The 21,900-nt window shown below is 32.1% G+C and overlaps 1 protein-coding gene and 2 long non-coding RNA genes across 4 annotated transcripts in view; 1 reads left to right on the top strand and 2 right to left on the bottom strand.

Moving 5' to 3' along the window:
* The window catches only part of LOC125676543 (multiple epidermal growth factor-like domains protein 10), a 114,903-nt gene that overhangs the window by 88,520 nt on the left and 4,483 nt on the right, over positions 1-21,900 (bottom strand). Inside the window, exons 4-7 of the mRNA XM_056160870.1 lie at positions 7,147-7,401; positions 5,946-6,080; positions 3,289-3,423; positions 212-352 (exon numbers count right to left, since the gene is read on the bottom strand). Coding sequence (XP_056016845.1) covers positions 212-352; positions 3,289-3,423; positions 5,946-6,080; positions 7,147-7,401 — 666 coding nt within the window. The remainder of the gene's footprint in view (positions 1-211; positions 353-3,288; positions 3,424-5,945; positions 6,081-7,146; positions 7,402-21,900) is intronic.
* Positions 10,862-21,039, bottom strand: LOC130053365 (uncharacterized). Of its 2 annotated transcripts, XR_008801927.1 has the most exons (4): positions 20,966-21,039; positions 17,374-17,458; positions 16,705-16,759; positions 10,862-11,025 (listed from the first exon to the last, which is right to left on the bottom strand). It is a non-coding gene; the product is annotated as an uncharacterized LOC130053365 (long non-coding RNA). The 2 variants fall into 2 exon arrangements; XR_008801926.1 differs by lacking the exon at positions 20,966-21,039 and having other exon boundaries at positions 17,374-17,644.
* LOC130053367 (uncharacterized) lies at positions 11,626-15,146 on the top strand. Its single transcript, XR_008801929.1, has 2 exons — positions 11,626-11,755; positions 13,827-15,146. It is a non-coding gene; the product is annotated as an uncharacterized LOC130053367 (long non-coding RNA).

The following is a 21,900-nucleotide window of genomic DNA, read 5'->3' as shown; positions in this document are numbered from 1 at the left end:
CACTTCTGGTTTACTAAACACAGAAGGATAGATGGTACGTACTTATGTTTTCATATGTCTAATGCGGGATTTTAATATTAAAAGATTCATCTTTAAATATCTAAGGAAGCAGGCAGGGTCAATAAGAATTGATCAATGACATATATTTCAGACCAATACGACACTTCATGATAGACTAAAGTATGATTTTTAATGATTTCATATTGCTTACGTTCATCACATTTCAGGCCCTTCCACCCTGGCTGACAACCACCCTCACATTCTCCTGTCACTCTGTCACATCGTCCAGGAACACCACAATCATGATTACAGGTCTCCTGGCAGTTGTCACCATAAAATCCTTCAGGACAAGCTGTACAAAGTGGGAAGAAGGGAAATCATTCAATGCAGTAAATAGCATGCAGCCTGTGATCTTCAATCATAAACAAGAAATGTTTTTACAATTTATCGGAATATCAATAAACATTTTCTACTGGTTCATCATCAATATGTCATAAAATTTCTTGATAAATAATTGTTAAATGTGGAGATTTTTGTACTTAGTGAAGACAATTCATTAACAATTTCTTCTCAGATGAAAGGTCTGCACACCTACATCAATTTGATTTTTGCTATTTCGCAGTTATCTCAACTCGTTTTTCGCCCATAGCCCTTTCAATATACTATTGTGTATTTATATTAACAGTAAAACACCATGACATTATCAGACCTAAAATCAATTAGCATGGACAATGAGGAACATAATTAATGTATTTTTAAGAGTTTGTGAGTAATATTAGTATTTCCGAGATGAACATGTCTACTTTAGATAACTTCGAATTAACAAATATTACACCCTCATCCAATGAAAAACAACATTCGCGGGAAAAATAGTCAATATATTTGACCTTATGACTTAAAAAACTTCTTCCTTTAATAATGGTGAACTACCTTTGAATCGTAAAATGCATGAAAGCTCTATGCTGAAAATTCCTCAAGATATTATATCATAACAAAGGTGATGATGGAGAGACAGAAATCATTTACATCGACTGATTTGTTTATCTACCATCATAACTCGTGTAACTGACCTGCCAGATCCCCTGTTCAAATGTCCAGTCACAAGAAAAGTGATTATAGAGTGAAGGATAATGATATTTCTATAGGGCTTCAAAATAACAACAAAAAAACTAGGAAGAATTGTTTTAGCACACTAATACTGATGTTTTCCCTTTCACTTTCTATTGTTTTAAAATAGTTTTGGGATCTTCTTTAAAGTGGAAAATTAAGACTTACGGTACATAACATTTGCATTTATGCATATGTGCTTCCAATCAGTAACATTTGATAGTAAGTTAAACTTACCAACATACCAAATATCAAAAAACTATGTCAAAAAACTTTGAGCATAGGCTGTACTTATACAAGTCGGGTCGGATGGCTTCGTTAAGATCCTGTACAAAGGATCGGCTTTGCTATACACATTTATTTCGGCCACAGATCTCAAAAGGTATAGATGCATTGAAAGATTTCCCAAAACGTGTAATTTTGCTTTGTAATTTTAATACCCACCCTCCCACCTCCTGTCTCGAAAATTTAATGTTTAATCAAAGTCATTGTTTTTAAACAATAAAACAACAAATCATTTGAAATGAGACTGGTCGGCCATGGGTTTCTGAATATTCTATACGCATGTTTAGATTTGGTTTAATCATGATTATAAACTATTGATTTCAAAACATGTTCAGAAATAATTCGTTATGTTTGTAAAATGTATCCATTTTCTTTTTCAAAACGAAGAATTTGAGTAAAGCTTGTGTGTTCAGTTAAAGTAGTGTGAAATCACAGATCGCTAGTCCAGCAGCGATGAATCTCCGATATTAAACACACATTCAATTAGACATGATTGAGAAACGAACTGTACATGTATGTATATTAAATTGCAGATTTTAAAATTGATGCCTGACTCAATGTTCTAGAGTTTTGAATTTAAAACAAATCAAACATAAGACCAGGGACCTATAAACAAGTATATACATCCCCGGAAAGACTGAATTATTCGAAAAATCCAATATGATCAAAAACATAACATTCTGTGTTATATTTAGGACGACAATGTTTACTTTGTGTACATGCCCTGGTTCACACGCGATGGTTCCTCGAGGCGGTTATGTAATTGTAAACAAAAACAAACCCCGCGGTGTATGTAAGATGCATGTAGTTAATGACTGAGTTATTCTATGCTTGAAGGTTTGTTTCTTCAATTAAATATATCTTTGTTTTAATAACAAACATAGTAGAGATAACCTTTTCCTCTTTTTTTCTTTGGAACGATTGTATATATTAAAGCTACTAAATAATAAAAAAAGAAAGTTGTCGATTGATGATTTTTAAAGGAACCATATATCACGTTACAACCTTATTTTAAACGAATATTAGCATTTCATGAAGTCAGATTTATCAATTAAAGCAAGTTTATTTAAGTTATACACATATTTCCCCCCTTCACCCACCTAATGATACGGTTACCTGTTTGCGGGTCAAGCTTTTTACCCATATATAACACAATACTCGAGCAAAATATTATGTTTATGAGATCAATAAGATGTTAAAGAACAACTTTTCCAGCGAAAGCCATATCGAAATATTTACCGCTTTTGAGATATAAAGCGAAAACTTTGAAGATCCCCAAATCCCTAATTTAAGGGGCTAGCCCCTTTTCAGGGATATAAAAAAAAGGTCTTAACATCTTGCACAACTTTTGTTCTACACGTCTTAACAAAATATGTTTAGTTTAAAAGATACAAAGGAAAATATGTGTAATTTTTTGCTCCTTTAGGCGTCCTAATTTTTTAACCCTGTCAACCACCATTTCGAACGCTGTAATCAAAAACAAAAAACAAAAAACGATGTGCATAACTACAATGCTCCTACTTTTCATTTTCAATGCATTTTCTGCTCAAGCTTATACATTCTCTGAGCCTTTGTCTAGAAACCAAAGCCCATAAAATTTCATTCAAAGGGGAATAACTCGTGAACAGAAGGGAATTTCTGGAATGTAGCACATGATTTTAAAATTATTCTGTAAATTTAAGCAAAATCCATGCAGAAATGAGCGAGATATGAAGCTTCAAAGTTAGCGTCTAGGAAAAAGAAGAAGAAAAAAAGAATAATAAGAATAATCTTAACCAGCACAATCAGTAGGTCTTCCGTTGTTACGGAAGACCTTAATTCACACTAAAACAATATGTACCCCTTCTGGGAAGGGGAGACATAATTATACATTATATCAAACTAAATATCACGAACCTGAACAATTACTGCCTCCAAAGCCTCTTTCACATCCATTGACACATGTCCCGTTAATGTGATTACATTGTGTGTATCCTAAACATGGCCCACAGGCTGTGGAGCAATTCTGGCCAAACATATTCCCATCACATGCTGTAAAATTCTATGATTGATATACTTGTTGCCTATATATAAAATAAAATTAATAGCGATTTGTAACATTTCTGATGAAACCACCCTTGAATTAAGTACAGTAGTTATTTTATACAATATGTCCTTCATGTCAAAAATAATTTCCATCTATTTAGAAAGACATCTAATAAAGTCAATACCTTGATGTTTCATATCTTTACCTTTTACTGTTCTATGTAATTCATTATACCTGCCATTTTGTCAGTCTTCTCCAACATAATTTGTTTCCTCAAATTTCACTGGCTAAGAGGCTTAATACTTTTTTAGCATTGCATTGGTTTGTCGTTTCTAAATAATGATTTAGTGACTCTCCTAGGGTCGAGAACTTAAGATTCGTGCTTTTCAATTTAATTGATGAGAGCAATAATAGAAATAATGCATGGATTAATTCAAAAGATAAGAGTAATAAATTATACGATGCGGGCATCAATTCAATGATTGGATGCCCTATTTCATTGCACACAATAATTCAGTTGACGCGCGTATCAAATCAATTATTGTCCGCAAAAAATTCAATTGCTAAGTACATCAAATCGATTATGCTTGCAATAATTCAATTGATGCATGCATCAGTTCAATTGATGAGAGTAGAAATTGATTTGATGCACGCATTCATTGAATTATTGCGCGCAATAATTGAATTACATACAATAAGTTTTACATACAATGATGATCAAATGATGAATTAGGAAGCACACTATGACCGATGTTTCCCCTTCCATTTTCCAGTTTTTAAAAACATTGTAGGGTTCATCTTTAAATTAAAATATTAAGAATTACGGTATATAACAGTCACTTATATATGTGCCTCAACCAAGGAACAGCATTGTGAGCATATGATAGTCAATTTATATATCTTGGCAACATACCAAATTTGAAATGTGAAAGTCCTATGTCAAAAGACAAAAAAGGTTATGGGCCAGATAAAAAAATGCTCTCAAAATTATATCATTTGACTTTTACATTAGACGACCACAGAAGTCATTTTTAAACGAATGTTTGAACAATTTTCAACGTTGTAAATTGACCCAGACCGTTAAACAACGACCCTTCTAAGCGTGAAATACTTACCCTTGTTAAAAATTAGCTTTAGAGATTATTCCGTTGTGTCAAATTTTATCGTTGAAAAATGACCCCCAGTGTACAAAATGTTTCCTCTACATCTCGAACAAGTAGTGGGTTCATTTTTCAACATTAAAAAATTACCCTAAATACACGTATACACAATGTTTATCTCATTCAGGTAGGAGGGGTGATATTTCAACATTAAAAGAATGTCCCAAACTTTTCCGTGGCGTACAATCCATATTTAGGTTAAGTGGTAGGGGTTATATTTGCATGTCAAACATCAATTTACTCAGACTCAGCGGTTGTCGGAGAGTATGCTGATATTTTATTTTTTTTTTACTTAGTATTCACCCTCCCATCACGTTTTTCCCCAGAAAGCATAAGTGTTAGCGAATTTTAATGCAGAAGAGGGGGGGGGGCACTGCCAACATTGAATATTTTGGCTAATAAATACATTTTAAATGCCAAAAGTAATGTTTCAACGAATTTCATAACTTTTCTCTTTGTACATAATGCATTAGGTGATTTATGAAACGAATTTATTTGCAATAGTATTTTCTATTGTTCCTTTGCATAATTATTGTCAAAATTAATTTAGATTTGGGAGCGATTGTATTTGCCTAAATCACATCCTCTCCATCTCTTTTGCATTTTCCTGTTTCACCATCGAGCAAAGTATTTTTACGATTTAATTGATGTGCATATGAATTTGAATACTGAGATGAAAATTACTTTACATGGACGGTATAATACCCTTATTCTTATCTTGATAAAGTTACAGCGCAGAGAAGATTCAACTCCAAGGGAAGGAAAAGACGGTTAAAAAAAAATTTGGGATTAAACTTCGTTTGTCTAGGAAACAATGATCCCTTGGGTCTCTCTTCTTTCTCTGCAGAGAGAGAGAGAGAGAGAGAGAGAGAGAGATCATTGTTCCTCAGACATTATTTTGACAATCCAACTTAAACATTTACATTATATATACAACATTTAAGTAGCCGTTAAAAGATGACCCCCGTTACTGATCAAAATTTAACATTGATAACTTTTCAACGTCCGATTTGATAAAAAAAAAATTAACGTTAAATTTTGATCGTGGTCAACTTTAATGTTAAGAGATGATCCCTGGTGTCGTTTTTCAACAGGTTCACTATTTAGACTATGAGAGGCGGAAGAATTCACGCTAAAAGAATATGTTCCTCTGAGAAGGGGAGACATAATCCTACCTTCAATTATTTGCATTTATGTTTATTTGGTACCCATATGTACATAAATTTAAGAATTATCCACTGCACAATTAAATTTAGAAGCTCTCATAATGTACGTAAATCAATATTAGTAAACTATGAATATTTTTTTTATTATTGGTTAAGGAAATGCCCCCAAATATTTCCAAAAACATTGTATTTGATACTCACGTTGATCACATTTTAAGCCTTTGTACCCTTCAATACAGCTAAAACAATTTCCATTAGAATCGCAGAGACCCTTTTGGCATCCCTGTGGGCATGGCAAAGAACAATTTTCTCCATAAAATTGTAGTGGTGGGCAAGCTGAGAGCATAGAAAGATTGAGCATTAAAGAGATACATGCATCCATTCTTAATTGATAGATTTGTTTTCTTTCCATAAAAACAAAACATCAGCACAAATTAACCTTTTCATACAAATATATATATTTCTAATAAATTTTTTTTAAAAAACATCCTAGATTTTACATGTTTTTTCTTACTTCTCAAATCGACATAGTTTATTACATTATAATGATTTACTTAGTGCTGCAATCAGTGATTAATCTAGACAATTTCAGGACTATGTGCTACTACTGAGATTCCTCTGACTCTTATCCAGGTTTTTATATTGTGTTTGGGAGCCCTCGCACATTTCAGTAGAATGTAAATTTCGGAGGTTAGAGTCGGGGGAATCTGGAACAAATGTAAAAGAGCAATTTCCATCCGTAAAATTAAAAAAACTGTTCAATTGATATGAAATTAATTGATTTCCATGTTGAAAGAGCAAAAATAAAAAAGTAGTATAATTATTTTCATGTTCTTGCATTGAGATAATATGCTGATGTTTCTACCACTAGGATGAGGGCAGTTGTATATACACATAAGGATCCAGAAACTTTGCCTTAGGGAAGTGGATTCCACCCCATGCAATGTTTTGCTGGGGATCCAAACTATAGTAGGGATTAGCACGTCATATTTTACATCTGGAAGTGCTTAAAAATAGACAAATTTACATATTTGTTTCATTTTTTTTTTACTAAGCTCAAGGGGAAGGGGTCAGACCTTCATCGTGTTAGCGCTTCAAAAAAGTATGCTGGTGTGAAGCATTGTAGTTCATATTCTTATGTATTTTCAAAAATGATTTAAAAAAATTACATTATAATTTAATTTATTTCGTAATGCAGCCAACAAAATGTGTATACTAGTATATGTATCTGTATTCACGACTGCAGCGCGGTCATGTGGAAATGGCTTTCAATACTGGAAACAATTTGTAAAAAAGACATGGAATTTATGCAAATGTTGACATTGGCTTCTTTCATAATCATTCTAAATTATTTTTTTCCAAAGGTTAGATTAATCCCTGGAAATGGCTAGCTTCTCCCTACCATACACTTCCACTTCACAGAGTTCGTTGAATGCTGCAGATGAATAGTCAGCTGGGTAGGTAACGCCTGGAAGTCTTTCATTATAATATATGACGTATCGTCCATAGACAGGGCAATCTATGACAAACACGTATGGTACTGTGTATATGGTGTAATTTGTGTCCTTAAAACACATAGTACCATCATATCTAGAGGTTGTGTTTGATACATACAGCGAAAAGCCGAGGACACGTTTCGTATGACCATTGTTTATATCTATAATAAAAGAAATTACTGTTTATTATCAAAAACATTCATAATACATGATATCTAGAAATTACATGCAAATTACTTTCGTGTTTTTTGGGTAGCTTTGTGTCTCAATGCATTGGAGTATTACTGACTCTGATACTATACAACTTCAAAGGAAGCTTAAAGTTCCGCTGGTTACTTTTAATACTCAACAGGTTAGTAAGAGCTTCACACCTCTGTGACAGGATTTTGACATCAGTATACTGATTTTCCACTTTGAGAAATCATGATAATGAATGCTGTTAATTTACATTGAGTTGTCAAATTTTGAAGAACATTATTTAAACCACAAAATCATATTAAACAGATATAATATAAAGAGGATTCTAATGTATAACATACTATGCATTGAGAACTTAATGGTATTTACTGTATTGAGGGTTTATTCTGTGATTGTAAAATTTGGCGATTTTCTAGCTTATTGGTATGCTAATCATTTTAGCGGAATATATTTTGGCGGACATAGCGTTACAAAAATTGTACATGTAGTGTTACTAACTTATTTCTAGAATTCTCACTGTCGTCAGAAACAACTGTCATAAAAGTTGAGTTTAGTAGTTTATTTACCCCCCCCCCCCCTTAACCTGAAGACTGCTACCCGTACTATCGACATAAAAACAACTGGTATACAGAGTTATCTTTCTTGCAAAGAGAATGCAGACACAGCTGTCTATTTAATTCAGTTGAAGATATCTTTAATTATCTAAAAAAAATTTGTTTAAGGAATTGAAGCAAGAGAGCAACAATTCAATTATATAGATCATTTATTCAATTGTTTTATGTTGAATTGAAGATACATACACGTAGTTCTCTCTAAGATAATCATTGCGCGCATCAACTGAATAAATAATATTAGTGAGTCAGTTGAAGAGAACAATAATTATTTTTTTATTTATCTAAACAATATTTTTCACTAATAAGTTAATGGGATTGGGCAGCGGGTATAACTTATTTCACCCCTTTCCCTAATTGATTTATTAGCAATAATTCAATTATTGTGCACATAATTTGAAATGATATGTGTATTCACTGAATCATTCCTTTCTTCATTTGAATTGAAGCTCCCATCAATTCAATTGTTGATATCATCAATTCATTCGAAGAGAACAACAATTCAATTACACCCCTTCTAACGGTATTGTTATTTAAATTTACACCACGTGGTTTTTTTTTTTTACCCATTAAAAGGTTCAAATTCCGCAGTGAAGGAAACCGGAAATAAATGTGCCAAAGTCATTTTCTATATATTGTAATAGACATGTATCATCAATGCAAATGCATATTAGGTAGAAAATTCAATAAAGTACTGTCATACCAGCGATGATTGTGAAATAGTGAAAAGCTCAGGAAGTTAAAGTAATTTAAAGATCTAGATTGTAGTTTAACTGATATTTAGTCTTACTGTCGTGTCATGAGAGGGAGGGTCTTTTCTTCTTTTGTCAGGGGTGGGGTGGGGGTGGGGGGCAACAGTAATAATTCCATTGTTTATAACATATGCAAATAAAGAAATTGGGGTGACTGCTTTCTTTCATTTTCATTTATAGTGGTATTTAGGGTAAAGACAGAACTGCAAACATGTATTCATGGAGAATTTGTATAAAAAAAAATTATCTTTGGTAGTAAGTTTTTAACCCCCCCCCCCCCCCCCCCCCCCGAATTAAGAAATCAAGAATTTTTCTCGAATTGGGATTTTGTAGAGTGGGCAAGTCACGGGACAAAAGAATATTTTTTTCTCTTGTCAAGGATTTTTAACAAATTAAGTTATCTTCAGCATTGGTTACATTTTGCATTGAAAATAAAATTGGTGAAGAAAATGTGCGATTCCTCCCTTATAGTATAATTGCGACTCATATAAACTGTACAAAATAATATATCACATTATAAGTAAATCATCAACGTCACAGAAAAAATGAAATTGATGTTATTGTTAGATTCTATTACTACACTTCTATAGCATACTATCTTTAGATTTATTCCTCTTTAAAGATATGTCATAAATTTTATAAGATATCTTATAAAACTTACAAGATATCTTCTAAAGTTTATGAAATATATTAATTGTATCCTTTATAATTGGATATCTGATAAAAGATGATAAAATATATGCTATATATTTTATAAGATATCTCCTAAAACATATATCTTATGTCTTTTAAGATATCTCAAACTTAATAAAATATGTTATAAGATATCTCAAAAACGAATTTTTATAAGTCATCTTGTTAACTTTATAATGTATCATATGAATTCTATGGTCGTTATAACGATATAGTTCGTCAATACAATCTCGCATTGTGTCAAATGCTGTCTGACGTGTTTCATACCGATTGTTAAGCCGTTCTTGGCACACTGATTTTGACTGCGGATAACTCCGTTTACCTGATCAGGATATGGGGCTCACGGCGGGTGTGAACGGTCAATAGGGGATGCTTACTCCTCCTAGGCACCTGATCCCACCTCTGGTGTGTCCAGGGGTCCGTGTTTGCCCAACTATCTATTTTGTATTGCTTGTAGGAGTTATGAGATTGATCACTGTTCGTTATCTTCACCTTGCATATATCATAAAACATATAAGATATCTTGCAGGTATATTATAAGATATATCAAAGTTTGAGCTATATTTTTTTTTTTAAATTGTTTATGAGATATCTTATAAGATATGTAAGATAACTTATAAATCTTGTGAGAAATCTTATAAAACATTTAAGATATCTTATTTTTTATAAGATATCTGTTAAACATGATATCATTTGATATACAAGATATCTTATAAAGCTTATATATATATCTTAAATATTTTATAAACTGTAAATTATATGAGATATATATCTTATAAGATTTATTAGATATCTGATCAGAAATAGAAGAGATTTCATAAATTATATACGAAATCCTTAAAGGGATACCTGGTAGATACATTGTATAAATATGGCGTGCCATACACCTCACTTAGGAAGAAGCTAGATTTGCAGGATTTATACAAATTATATGAATATATACATATTTTCTATATATCTTAAGAAATATCTATGAAAAGCCTAATATGCATTTTCACAAAGTTAAAACTTAACGTACTAATTTTACTCTTTATGCTAAAGCAATTCATCAGTAAATGTGAATTATTACTACGGTTGTGCTCTGCAATGCATGCAAGCAGGTAGTTATAGTTATACAGTATCAAAGTTGGTTAAGAAGTACTATGTACAAGTTACTGCTCATAAATGGAAATTCAATGGTTAAAAATGCTCCACATTTATTGAAATATACATAGTTTTCTTATCTATATGTATTGATCAGAAAGTAAGACAATGTTACACCACTGTATCTGCAAAAAAGTTTTTTTTTAGTCTTAAATATTAAAGAAATTAAATCTTTCGAGTGGAAAATCTTTACAATATGTCTATATATACATAAAATCAGATGCTGAAATTTTATAAAATTTAATTCAGTTATTTTTATAACTTTAATCTGTGAAATGCACTTTAGAGCATCCCAGATCACAGGATTTGAAGGTAGATCCTTAATGTAAACTGATGAATTCATTTAGAAATGTGCACTGCACACCAGCTATTTCCTCAAAATGAATCTCTGAAAGAAAAAAAATTCACAATGATCAATATAAGCTATCTAAATTCTATTTTCCAGTATGAAATACGAATACTAATTGATTGTCTTAATTACTCCTTCTAGATATCTATTCTGTTTCAATTTAGTATCAATAGCATTAAAGACAAGAGGCTCATGGACCACATTGCTCACATGAGTTACCTTGGCCCATATTTAAAGATTATTCTTGTATATTTGCATGTAAAGCTTTGATCCCTATTGTGGCCCCAACTTACCCCCGTAACCATGATTATTACAAAATTGAATCTGCACTATGTCAGGAAGCTTTCATGTGAATGTAAATTTCGTTGTCCCAATGGTTTCTTGAGAAAAAGATTTTCCCTATATATTTGTATGTTAAACTTTGATCCCCTATTGTGACCACACCCTTCCCCTGGGAGGGGGGGGGGGTAATTTTAACAAACTTACTTAACAAACTTAAATCTGCACTATGTCAGGAAGCTTTGACATAAATGTAAGACTTTCTGGCCCAGTGATTCTTTAAAAAAAATCAAAAGATTTTCCTTATATATTTGAGTTGCGTCAAGCGATAAGGGACCTTCGTGACACGCTTAGAATAACGTCACAATCGATCCAAAAAGTAACGTTGTTACAGCCGACAGTTGCCGAAAAAAAAAATCTGAACGCGAAAAAAAGAAGAATATTTAGCAGAGAAAATACCAGCAAACACTGTCATGCCATGGATATGCAGGTAATGTATTATATTTAGCTTAATAACACCTAATTAGTCATTTAAATTGTGTTTCACATGTGTCCCCAAAAATTATCCGTTTTCTGCATGGAAGGTAGCATTTGCCTAGTCTGGCTAAATGATTCTACAGTAAGCAGCTTGTGTGTATAGGCCTATAAGTGACATGATGTAAATACTAAATCTGATGTAAACAATGTACAAACCACAGTCGGTGACGATGGAAAGGAAACTAAACGTACTTGCAATATAGGCCTAATCTTGTGTTGATGTTTACAAACAGACGATGTTATGTGCACAGACGTGATATCACCACTGAACATTGCGTTGATGATGAAAGATGTAGAGCAAGTGTAAGAACGGGAAAACATGCATAAAAATGGATTGACTTATAGAAGTATTGAATAAAAAGTTTATCAATCAAAAGATTTGACCACAGTTAAATCCTTTATCTATTCTTCTTTTTCTAATATATTGTTTCTTATTTTCTCGCCGAAGGGCACAGAGTCAACTTGGTTGTGAGGTAGCGTTCTCGACTGCCATGCGGGCGGTCCGGGTTCAATTCTCTTAGCGACTGCACAATGTTTTTAAATTATTTTTTTTTTTGGAGTGGCAATTTTTTTTACCAATAATTTCTCTTTTTAAGTTCACTCATTATTTATTTTTCAAAGGTAATACAAACATTATTAGATGTAGTCTTAAGGCCAAAAAATATACATGTATATATATATGCTGGTTTCCACTTTCATCTCAAAATTTTTAAGGGTATGTAGTGGTTTTTTAATTGTTTATTTTATAAGTTGAATAATTTTCTAATGATTTAGCATTCTACTATGCATAAAATAAAGTGATTATTTAGTAATCAAATAAAATTGATATGATATGAATCAATACATTTCTTCATTTTACTGTAAACAAAAACTATTTCTGTGTTTTTGGAATCTGTCTAGTATTAGTGCATAATAAATAACTTGATAAATAAGTCAATAAATATACTCTTGTTGTAGTGATGACATTTGCAAAATCTGTGAGAATGGAAAAAATGTGTTAGGGTCGGCAGAAATTTTTAGGGTAGGTAGGGAAAGTGGAAGCCAACATATATTTTTTTTTTGGCCTAAGCATTACTTATAGTATTAATTTTCAGAGGGTGTTACACTATCAAATGAATTATTTTTTCACATAATTTAAACAATGATTTCTTTTGAATTGATTTTACATAAAAATTGCTGTAGTTAAAGCCATTCACATTTAAAAAATCCAAATCTATATATTTTAAAAGTTATTACTAAATATATGGTGTTGCCAAAAGAAAGCTGATTTTTATAACTATGAAATAGGCCTACTCTAAAATCAACATAAAACAAAAGTAAAAGAATTAGATGAACAAATACACCCATTAGATTGGCAATTTTTTTAACAGTATGGCGCTGGGTTTTTTTGGGGGTTTTTTTTGGGTTTTTTTTTTTATTAATAACAATATTTATTCGCCATTCATACCTATCCATTTCAAAGGGTCAAAGACATTACCAGTGTTGATGTGTGATTTCCTATATAATTAATGTTACATGTATATACCTATGGCAGGGAAATTATTCATTATAACATGTTATTTACAGATAGATCATTAAAATTTTGAAAATGAAACGCAATTATTTGTTGCTCCAACATTGAGGACTTAATTTTGATAGATAGCTCTAGCATTATATCAGCTGGCAAATATGCTCCGCCCTGGAAAAGTATTATTTCAATACAATAATTTCATTTTGTGTGAAATTTGATCAAAGAAAATATAAAATATTTCTAATGCAAAAGATTCAAAGGTCCATTCGTAGCATGAACAACATATATGATACATTGTACTGGCATATTAATACAGGATTTTACATTGTTTGGTGATTTTGAACAACAAATTATGACACGTACTAAAAAAAATCTAGAGTAGATATACTGCTTCTTTATATGCTTTATCTTTTACTGTGCGCACTATTTTTTAAAAACAAAACTTTGATATAAAAATTAATAGATCATACAAATCGAATCTATACCTAATTACATGCTTTTATACCAACTTTAGACAACTTGATTGACGAATTCCTAACTCGTCATAAATCAATTCCTGAATCTGCACCATTGATGAGGAGAATAGTGATTTGGACATAAGACATTCAATCGACAGAGCTCACAATGAGGATCTCGGGAAGAAAATAAGAAAATTTGGCGAAACCTTTGAACAGAAAACAGCGATGAAAACAGAGTGCAATGGATATAATGTCATGTAGAGTTTGAAAGAAAAAGTATTTAAAAAATCTTGCACATGTGGAGAGAACTGTCTAGGTCATGACAATTCAAAAGAAGTACAAAATTCCATCTTGACTACCAATGAATTATCAAAAGATAGAGATATGATTATTATTGGTAAACTTTCAGAGTTTTGGCAGCAGTATACAGCCCCCCCCCCCCCCCCCCCCCCGTTTTTTGCAGGACCACAATGGAAACTAGCTATATGCTAATTTGTGTCATCCTGGATAAATAAAGGCTATTATTACAGTGTGAAGTCTTTTTCGGGTCATAGATGTTGTGGAAAGTCCAACATCTTCATCATAATTATACACTAATGATACAGACGAATATTCTTGTATTTCTTTAAAACTATAGTTTGAGTTTTCTTTTATTTGAGCAATCAAAATTTTAGTAAAATCTCAACCTTAAGTCGAAGTTTCGACATAATATGGAAGTTTTCTTCGAGAAATCCAGGTGAAATTTCATGAAAGTGGTATGACTGAAAGACATTTACCATTACCTTGAATTCTGCTTCTGAATCATGGCCGTCAAAGGCATACGAAAAATACAACTTACAAGACCTCAGATTTTCATCTCCAGGTTTGCATGGCGGATTATCTACATGTAAATTTCAATATATTTGATGTGATAGTTCCATATAGGGTAGATTTAAGTTTCCATATCCATGGTTTACTCGTAATATTTGTACAACTGTCGTTTTGGAATACTTCATAGATCAATCTATACACAGTGAAGCTGTTTGTTAAGAGTGATACATAAGATACAGAGAGATAATTCATTCTGCTGAAGCCCACCATCAGACCAGAGGATTTGACAACAGGAACTTAATGCCTGACATTCCTCCCCGCGGATTGCCTTTGGAGCGATGCTACCTGTTCCGCATGGTCCGTGACCCAAACAAGGAGACCACTTGTCCAAATGTTGAAGAGTCATGATGGTGAAATTCTGTTGTTGATGATTTACGATATTCATTTCTCTTGTCCATAATTGATCACTATTTCAGAAATCAACTTAGCATTGTTTATATAGTCATTAAAATGGTCACCATTGGTATAGTCTTTGATTACATTTGATAAAATTAATGTGCATTGAATATTTAAGTCTTTGTTTTCTTTACAATGATGTTCCAACGATATTGACGTTATATAACGTTATCAAATGATTTATGACGTTATCTCAGGATCAAAGCATGCATTTCAAATCAGTATTAATATGGGTTAGGTGTAACGTTCAAGGTAAACTTTGGTATCAAAATAATCAGGAAGATGTGTGCTTTCAGAAAATAATTAAAACCCAGTTTTGAAAATATTGTCCCGAAGGTCCCTTTTCGCTTGACGCAACTCATTTGTATGTGAAATTTTGATCCCCTATTGTGGCCCCATCCTACCCCCGGGGGCCATGGTGTTATCAAACTTCTGCACTATGTCAGGAAGCTTTCTTGTAAATTTGTGCTTTCCTGGTTCTTGAGAAAAAGTGGTTCTTGAGAAAAAGATTTTTAAAAGATTTTCCCCTTACCTTTGCATGTAAAACTTTCATCCCCCCCCCCTATTGTGGCCCCATCCTATCCCTAGGGGTCATGATTTTAATAAACCTGAATCTACACTATGCCAGGAAGCTTGCTTGTAAATTTCAGCTCTTCTAGCCCTGTGGTCCTTGAGAAGACTTTTCATGACACCACCCTATTTTGTGATCATCTCCCCTGTGAAGGGTGGCAAGTTAGGCTGAAATTAACACTATGGTTCTGGAGAAGAAGTTAAAAAGGTTGTACAGATGGACTGATGACAGCAAAAATTGATCAGAATTGCTCTTTCAAGCTTTCAGCTCATGTGAGCTAAAATCGATTTGGAATTCTTCTTTGCTATGTGATTTATCTCTACATACACTGCATATACACTATGCCTATTTTACCAGAAAGAAAAAAATTAATTAAAACTTTACATATATATTTTATGATTTTTTTTCAAAATAGATATTTAATATAATTAACATTTTATAGAAGAGAAACAAAAATACCATAATCACAATTTGAAAGTAACGATTGTTTATTAAGAAATACGAATGTCTCCCTGAGCTCCCCAAATTGGAAGTTCTCCAAATGAAACTGCCCCTCATTGTACTGTATGGTACGGAGGAGAAAGCATAAGCAGAAGAATATAAGCATTTATGAACTCCGATAAGCCATATAGAAGTGTTCACAAATTATTTTATACCCTCCACCCCTCAGATTTTAAGAAAACAATTGGATCCTCCTATCCCTACAAAATATGCCAATCTGCAAATGGCATTGAAGTATTGTGAAAAGTTTAAGCCTAGCTCTGATAATCCATATCAGAGGAGAAGCATTCACAAGCTATTTAAACATCTTCCACCCCACTTAGATCCACTATAACTTTTAGGAAAATAATTGGATCCTCCCGTCCCAACAATATGCACATCTACATATGGCAATGAAGCATTGTACAAAGTTTAAAGTCTAGCGGATAAGCCATATAGGAGGAGAAGTGTTCACAAGAATTTGTGACAGACAGATGGACAGAAAAAAATACAAAAACAATGTCTCGATCCCCCTGGAAGAGGGGCGACATAATAAACTAACTGTAACATCATGCTTCAAAATACTAACGATCTATACTAAGACACTGAATACTTACAATTTACACAAAGACACTGTACTATTTGATGGACAGCAATTAAAACATATGGCTTCTAAAAGGAAAAAATCATGCAGTTATTTAGTATCTACATGTAACAAAAAATGTAATATTATGAAATTATACGATTTGTCAATAATTAAGATTCAGTATTCCATGAAACAGTGTGTGTCACATGAAAGTGTACTATATACTCAACCAAGACAGAAGTACAGGCAAAGTGATAGCATAAGCAATAATGTATTTCTTCATGAAAATATTTCTAAGATCTACTACATGTATAATTATTATCTTAATTCTTATAATCTTAAAATTTTTTTACTTGTGTCTGATGAAAGTTTTGAGGTAGAAATTGTGTTTGTGCCTTTGTATGCATGTACATAATTTGTAAATGTAGTTGTACTCCTAAGTATATTTTACATAATAAAACACTGAACACATATACATGTACTTCATAAGTTCTGTTACATGTACATATACAACCATGCATAAAAAGATGTTTAAATACTATAACAGTTTTTTAAGAAACAATTATCTGCATGCAGTGTATAATAGCTTGGTTAAAAATTTAAGAACAGATAAAATGATCTCGTTTTGTAGACAAAATAATCTCCTTTAAAATCTTGAAAACATAATCATTATACATTCAATTATAGGAAGATGTGATACCTTGACAAATCTAGGATGCCTTTGAGGATCTCAAAATACATTTGTTCAAAGGGTGGTGAATCATTCAAAGTCCCCAAAAAGTACACTGAAAGCAGACACATGCACAAATATGTAATATGATTTGAAATTTAGGCTAAAAATATAAATTGCTGTGCAAGTCAAAATAATGGCAAGAGAAAAAGAATCCCACTTCTCTATGATACACTTCCTTGTATTGAGGTGTACCGAAGACGAGTCGAATATACCAGTCTAATTTTAATTCAGATTGGGATATATAATTCGTAACTATTTTCTTTGACTAGCTGTAAACGCAATTAAGTTTTAATATTCTGATCACAATCTCCATTTAAACAAATTAATTCTGTCTTATTGAACTTATTTTCACTTGTGAATGAAACTTTTAGATTTAGTTTGATTAAAATTACTTATTATAGATAAAATTGAATTACAGATGTCAAGTCCCCCAAACAATGTTTCTTCAATGATCTCTTCAACAATATATGTTTATTTTAAAAACTAGGGGTAGTGTTTTAATATAGTGTCAGAAACACAATTTTTATTTGACGCCTTAATTTATGCTTTTAAATTTTCAAAACTCCATCAACATGCAATATAATAAATAGTTTGATCAGTTGTATTTAATTCACAAATCTTTTTACAAGGCAATTCAGTTAATTAAATATATAGCGCAAACTAAAACATGTAAAATAATTAACATTGCACTGTCTGCTTTTCATTAAAGGGAGCTTATAATTACAAAATTCTTTACTTTAGGTTAAATAATACTCAGTGCACACTATGATCCTAATTTGGCCAAACTTGAAAAAAAAATCCATGTAATATGATCATGCAAAATAAATTCTTTTCCTAAATTTCTAGAACAGTTTCTAGATGATCACAGCTCAATTTTGATTTCTGAGACTTAGCTGTTTAATTATGTTGCGAAATGTAATACTAAAAATGAAACAGCAAAGGTTTCTTACAGACAAAATATAGTTAATGTATATTAAAACAATAGTTAATTACAGTGTAGTGCAATGTAATCCTAATGGTGATTCAATATTTGATTTAAAATTTAAATTTTTTGTACAGATTGTCCTCTAACATACAGATACATGACTAATCTAAATATGAAAAAGAGTATTAATATTATTACATGTGTGTTTCTGTAATTATAAGTTTGTAATTGGAATAAGTAAATCTAAATTAATTAAAAAGATCGGAAATGCATGTAAGTATTTCATTCATAAAATGAGATTTTTTTTTTTTTAAATGACTTATGAAAATATTTACTGCTTATAATGTATCAATAAAGGAAAAACGTTATGATGTATATCCAAGTATATTGTCCCATCACATTAATATATGTGCTAGTGATTAATATTTACATTTGCCAATGCACTTCCTTATATGACAGTACTAATGAAATTGATGTTCAATTTCGTGTGACATGAATTTGGTCATGTGATCAGTTTGTTCTTGCGTATGAATACAATCACCGCTTCAAAAGTCAGTTCCTGTATTTTCACCTGGCTTCTTGCTTAAGCAATGCAGTGGGGGATTTAGACCCCCCCCCCCCTCTCGCCACAAATTTAAATAATAGAAATATTGTGAGTAAAATTCCAGATTGGCACCCAAAATGGCTAAGCATTTTGGCTAATACTTGACTTCCACAAACACCCTTAGGTAAACCCTGGAATGACACCATAACAGAAATAAACGCAGCAGGATATTTATACAGTTTATTTTGTAAGCAAACAAGAATTTCATCAATTTATAAAAGAGAAACATTAAACATATATCGTTCTGGTGTTTCATTTTATACAGTTTTAAATACCGTCTGCAACTTCTGCATGGCGAATTTATAAAATAATTAAGAAATAAGATATAATTTTTTAATGTTGTTGGGATATGACATGAAGTTGGTCACGTGATCAAATCCTATAACGCCCGAAGGGCGTTATAGTAGATTTGATAACGTACCAACTTTATGTCATATCCCAATAACATTCAAAAATTATATTTTATTTCTTATATTTATATTTTCTATTTTGATTTGTGTTCTTACCGAGCTTCCATGATTATGTAGCAGATGACCAAAATAACGATCGTAGAACACAGAATATGGTTCGTAAGAGTTTTAGCGAATAAAAAATTAGGAAAAATATGAAAGAGAATATAAGATATAGATATTTAATTGAAAATGTTAAAAGAAGACGAAACATGTGTAAAAATAAAGGTAATTTAGAGCGTAAAGTTAACTGAAATGACAAGAAGAGCGGAGTAAACTACATCCGTGGTGTGATTTGGTCGCGATCAGCGATGGAGAAACTGGCGTCGGTATAGCTTACTAAGTTGAAAACGCAATTGTTGATCACAGATTTTGACAGAAATTCAAAGGATCTGAGAGAATTGATGGTGGATATGATGGGCCAAGTTAACGTTAAGCTCTTAGTCAGGTTTTTGGAAAGAAACAACGGTATGTTCATCGTTGGGACTCGCGGTTGTAGCCATGCAGGAGACGATTCAAGACAGTAGGACATATTTAGACCAAGTGCAGGTAGGTTGCGTCTTTTATTTACCTTCAGTGTGTGCAAAATAAAATAAAAACGAACTGACGGAGTTTTTGTTCACTTGAGAGATCTCTGTTGTAGGATTTTAATGAAGACTCGCACCGGTACCCTGACATGAACATGCAAATTTTTCGAGCCTCGAAACCAGCCTCGCTTATAATCATGCCGAGTCATAGCCGTGATGGAAGTTATTGTTGCTTTCCCTCCACTTAAAAACAATCCATAATTGGTCACCTTTGAGCGTACATACATGTAGTGTATGAAAAGGGTGCTATATAAATATGGTATTATTATCATTATTAAATCATATCATATAAGGAAAAGTTGGAATTTTTCATTTACATATGTACCAAACGATAATCATACAAATACATGTCATATACTTTTCATTCATTCTAATTTTCTTAGGTGTGCTGCATGCATCAATGAGTTTAATTATCAAAATCTTTACATATCAAAAAATTATGAATGGGTAGTATATACCCCCTGGTCACCACAATAGACAATCAATAAAATTTACTTTCTTCATAAAATAAATTCACTTTATCTATAGTGCTAAATTAGGAAAATGATTATGTTTCCACCAACGAAATATTAAGTTTAGAAGTTTTAAGATACTTGCAATGCATATTTCTTTGCTTGTAACATGCACATTCACAGATACATACATGTATATACCTCAAACATGAAACAGACTATAATATTTTCTGCGTGGAAATGGTAAATTGTATGCAACATTTCAGTGTTTGATAAATTGAACACAATCCCTATGCAACATTAAAATTTAATTATGGCACTTTGAAATAGAAAGATGTCCTCTCAATATTTTTTTCACGATAATCAAGAGTTCTTTCAAAGTTGGCCTAGGTCCAAATCTAAGGACGATAACTCTTTCTTACCATTTCTTATTTAAGCTTTATTAGCTGATGGCATTAGGAAAATAATGCATTGATACGTAGATCTGTATATTGCAAAAACAAATAAAGCACAATATACCATAATTTCTAATTGATACTTACATTAACACTGGAATTCCTTAAAGCACATCCATATCCGGTAGAAAATTCACCAGGTCTCAGGTAGCTCGCGTTGGAGTCTCGGAGCAGCGAGATTATATTTCATTCGATAGTCTTTGATTTTACGCTCTACTTAACACCGATAAAGAATATGTTTCGAACACGTTAGTAGGGGTGAATTATAGCGCGCATAAATTCAGCAGTATGAGTAATGCTATCTTCAATTCAATTAATGTGCGCAATAATTCAGAATTGAAGATATAATTAATTATCTGAATATATCTTTAATTGAATTGTTGCGCGCATCAAATACTTTGACGAGATTATTAGATAATTAAAGATATCTTCAATTATTTGAGTTTAAGTTAATCAACACGCCGAATAATTTAGCAATACGTGTAAAAGAAAAGATAATGATAAACAGATAACCCTGAATCAAAATTCATTATGTGTAACTCCCTTAGTTCTCCTTTCATTTTAGCTCAATTCCTTTGAAAAAGTTGACATCATCATCATCACCTCAAAAATATACTTATAAACATAAAGTATCTTGTCTATCTGAACAATATCTAACACACTATTCCGAGGATTTACAGTGTATAAAATGTTTGCAAATTGTTCTGAAAATCTTAACATTGATCAAAGTTGATATTTTTAAACATTATCTCACAGGTCCTCTGAACATCTGGGTACCCTGATATATATAATAGGAAAAGGCTACCAACTCTTATTACAGGGTATCAGTTTTGGTGAAGAATAAATTAGTTTAAAGCTGTCTCTATTACAAGACTGCTATGCATAGCCATGTCCCCCACCGCCGCAAAAAAGTTGAATCACAAAAGTCCCATAACTCCTGTAAAATTTGTCGAATCAAAATGAGGTCGGAATATGATCAACTACATATGGTGACTAAGTTAACAATCCTATAACATTTGAAC

The sequence above is a fragment of the Ostrea edulis genome, chromosome 3 (assembly GCF_947568905.1).
Source record: "Ostrea edulis chromosome 3, xbOstEdul1.1, whole genome shotgun sequence".
Lineage (NCBI taxonomy): Eukaryota > Metazoa > Mollusca > Bivalvia > Ostreida > Ostreidae > Ostrea > Ostrea edulis.
Note: the sequence above shows the minus strand (reverse complement) of the source record. Positions and strands in the feature narration are given on the sequence as shown.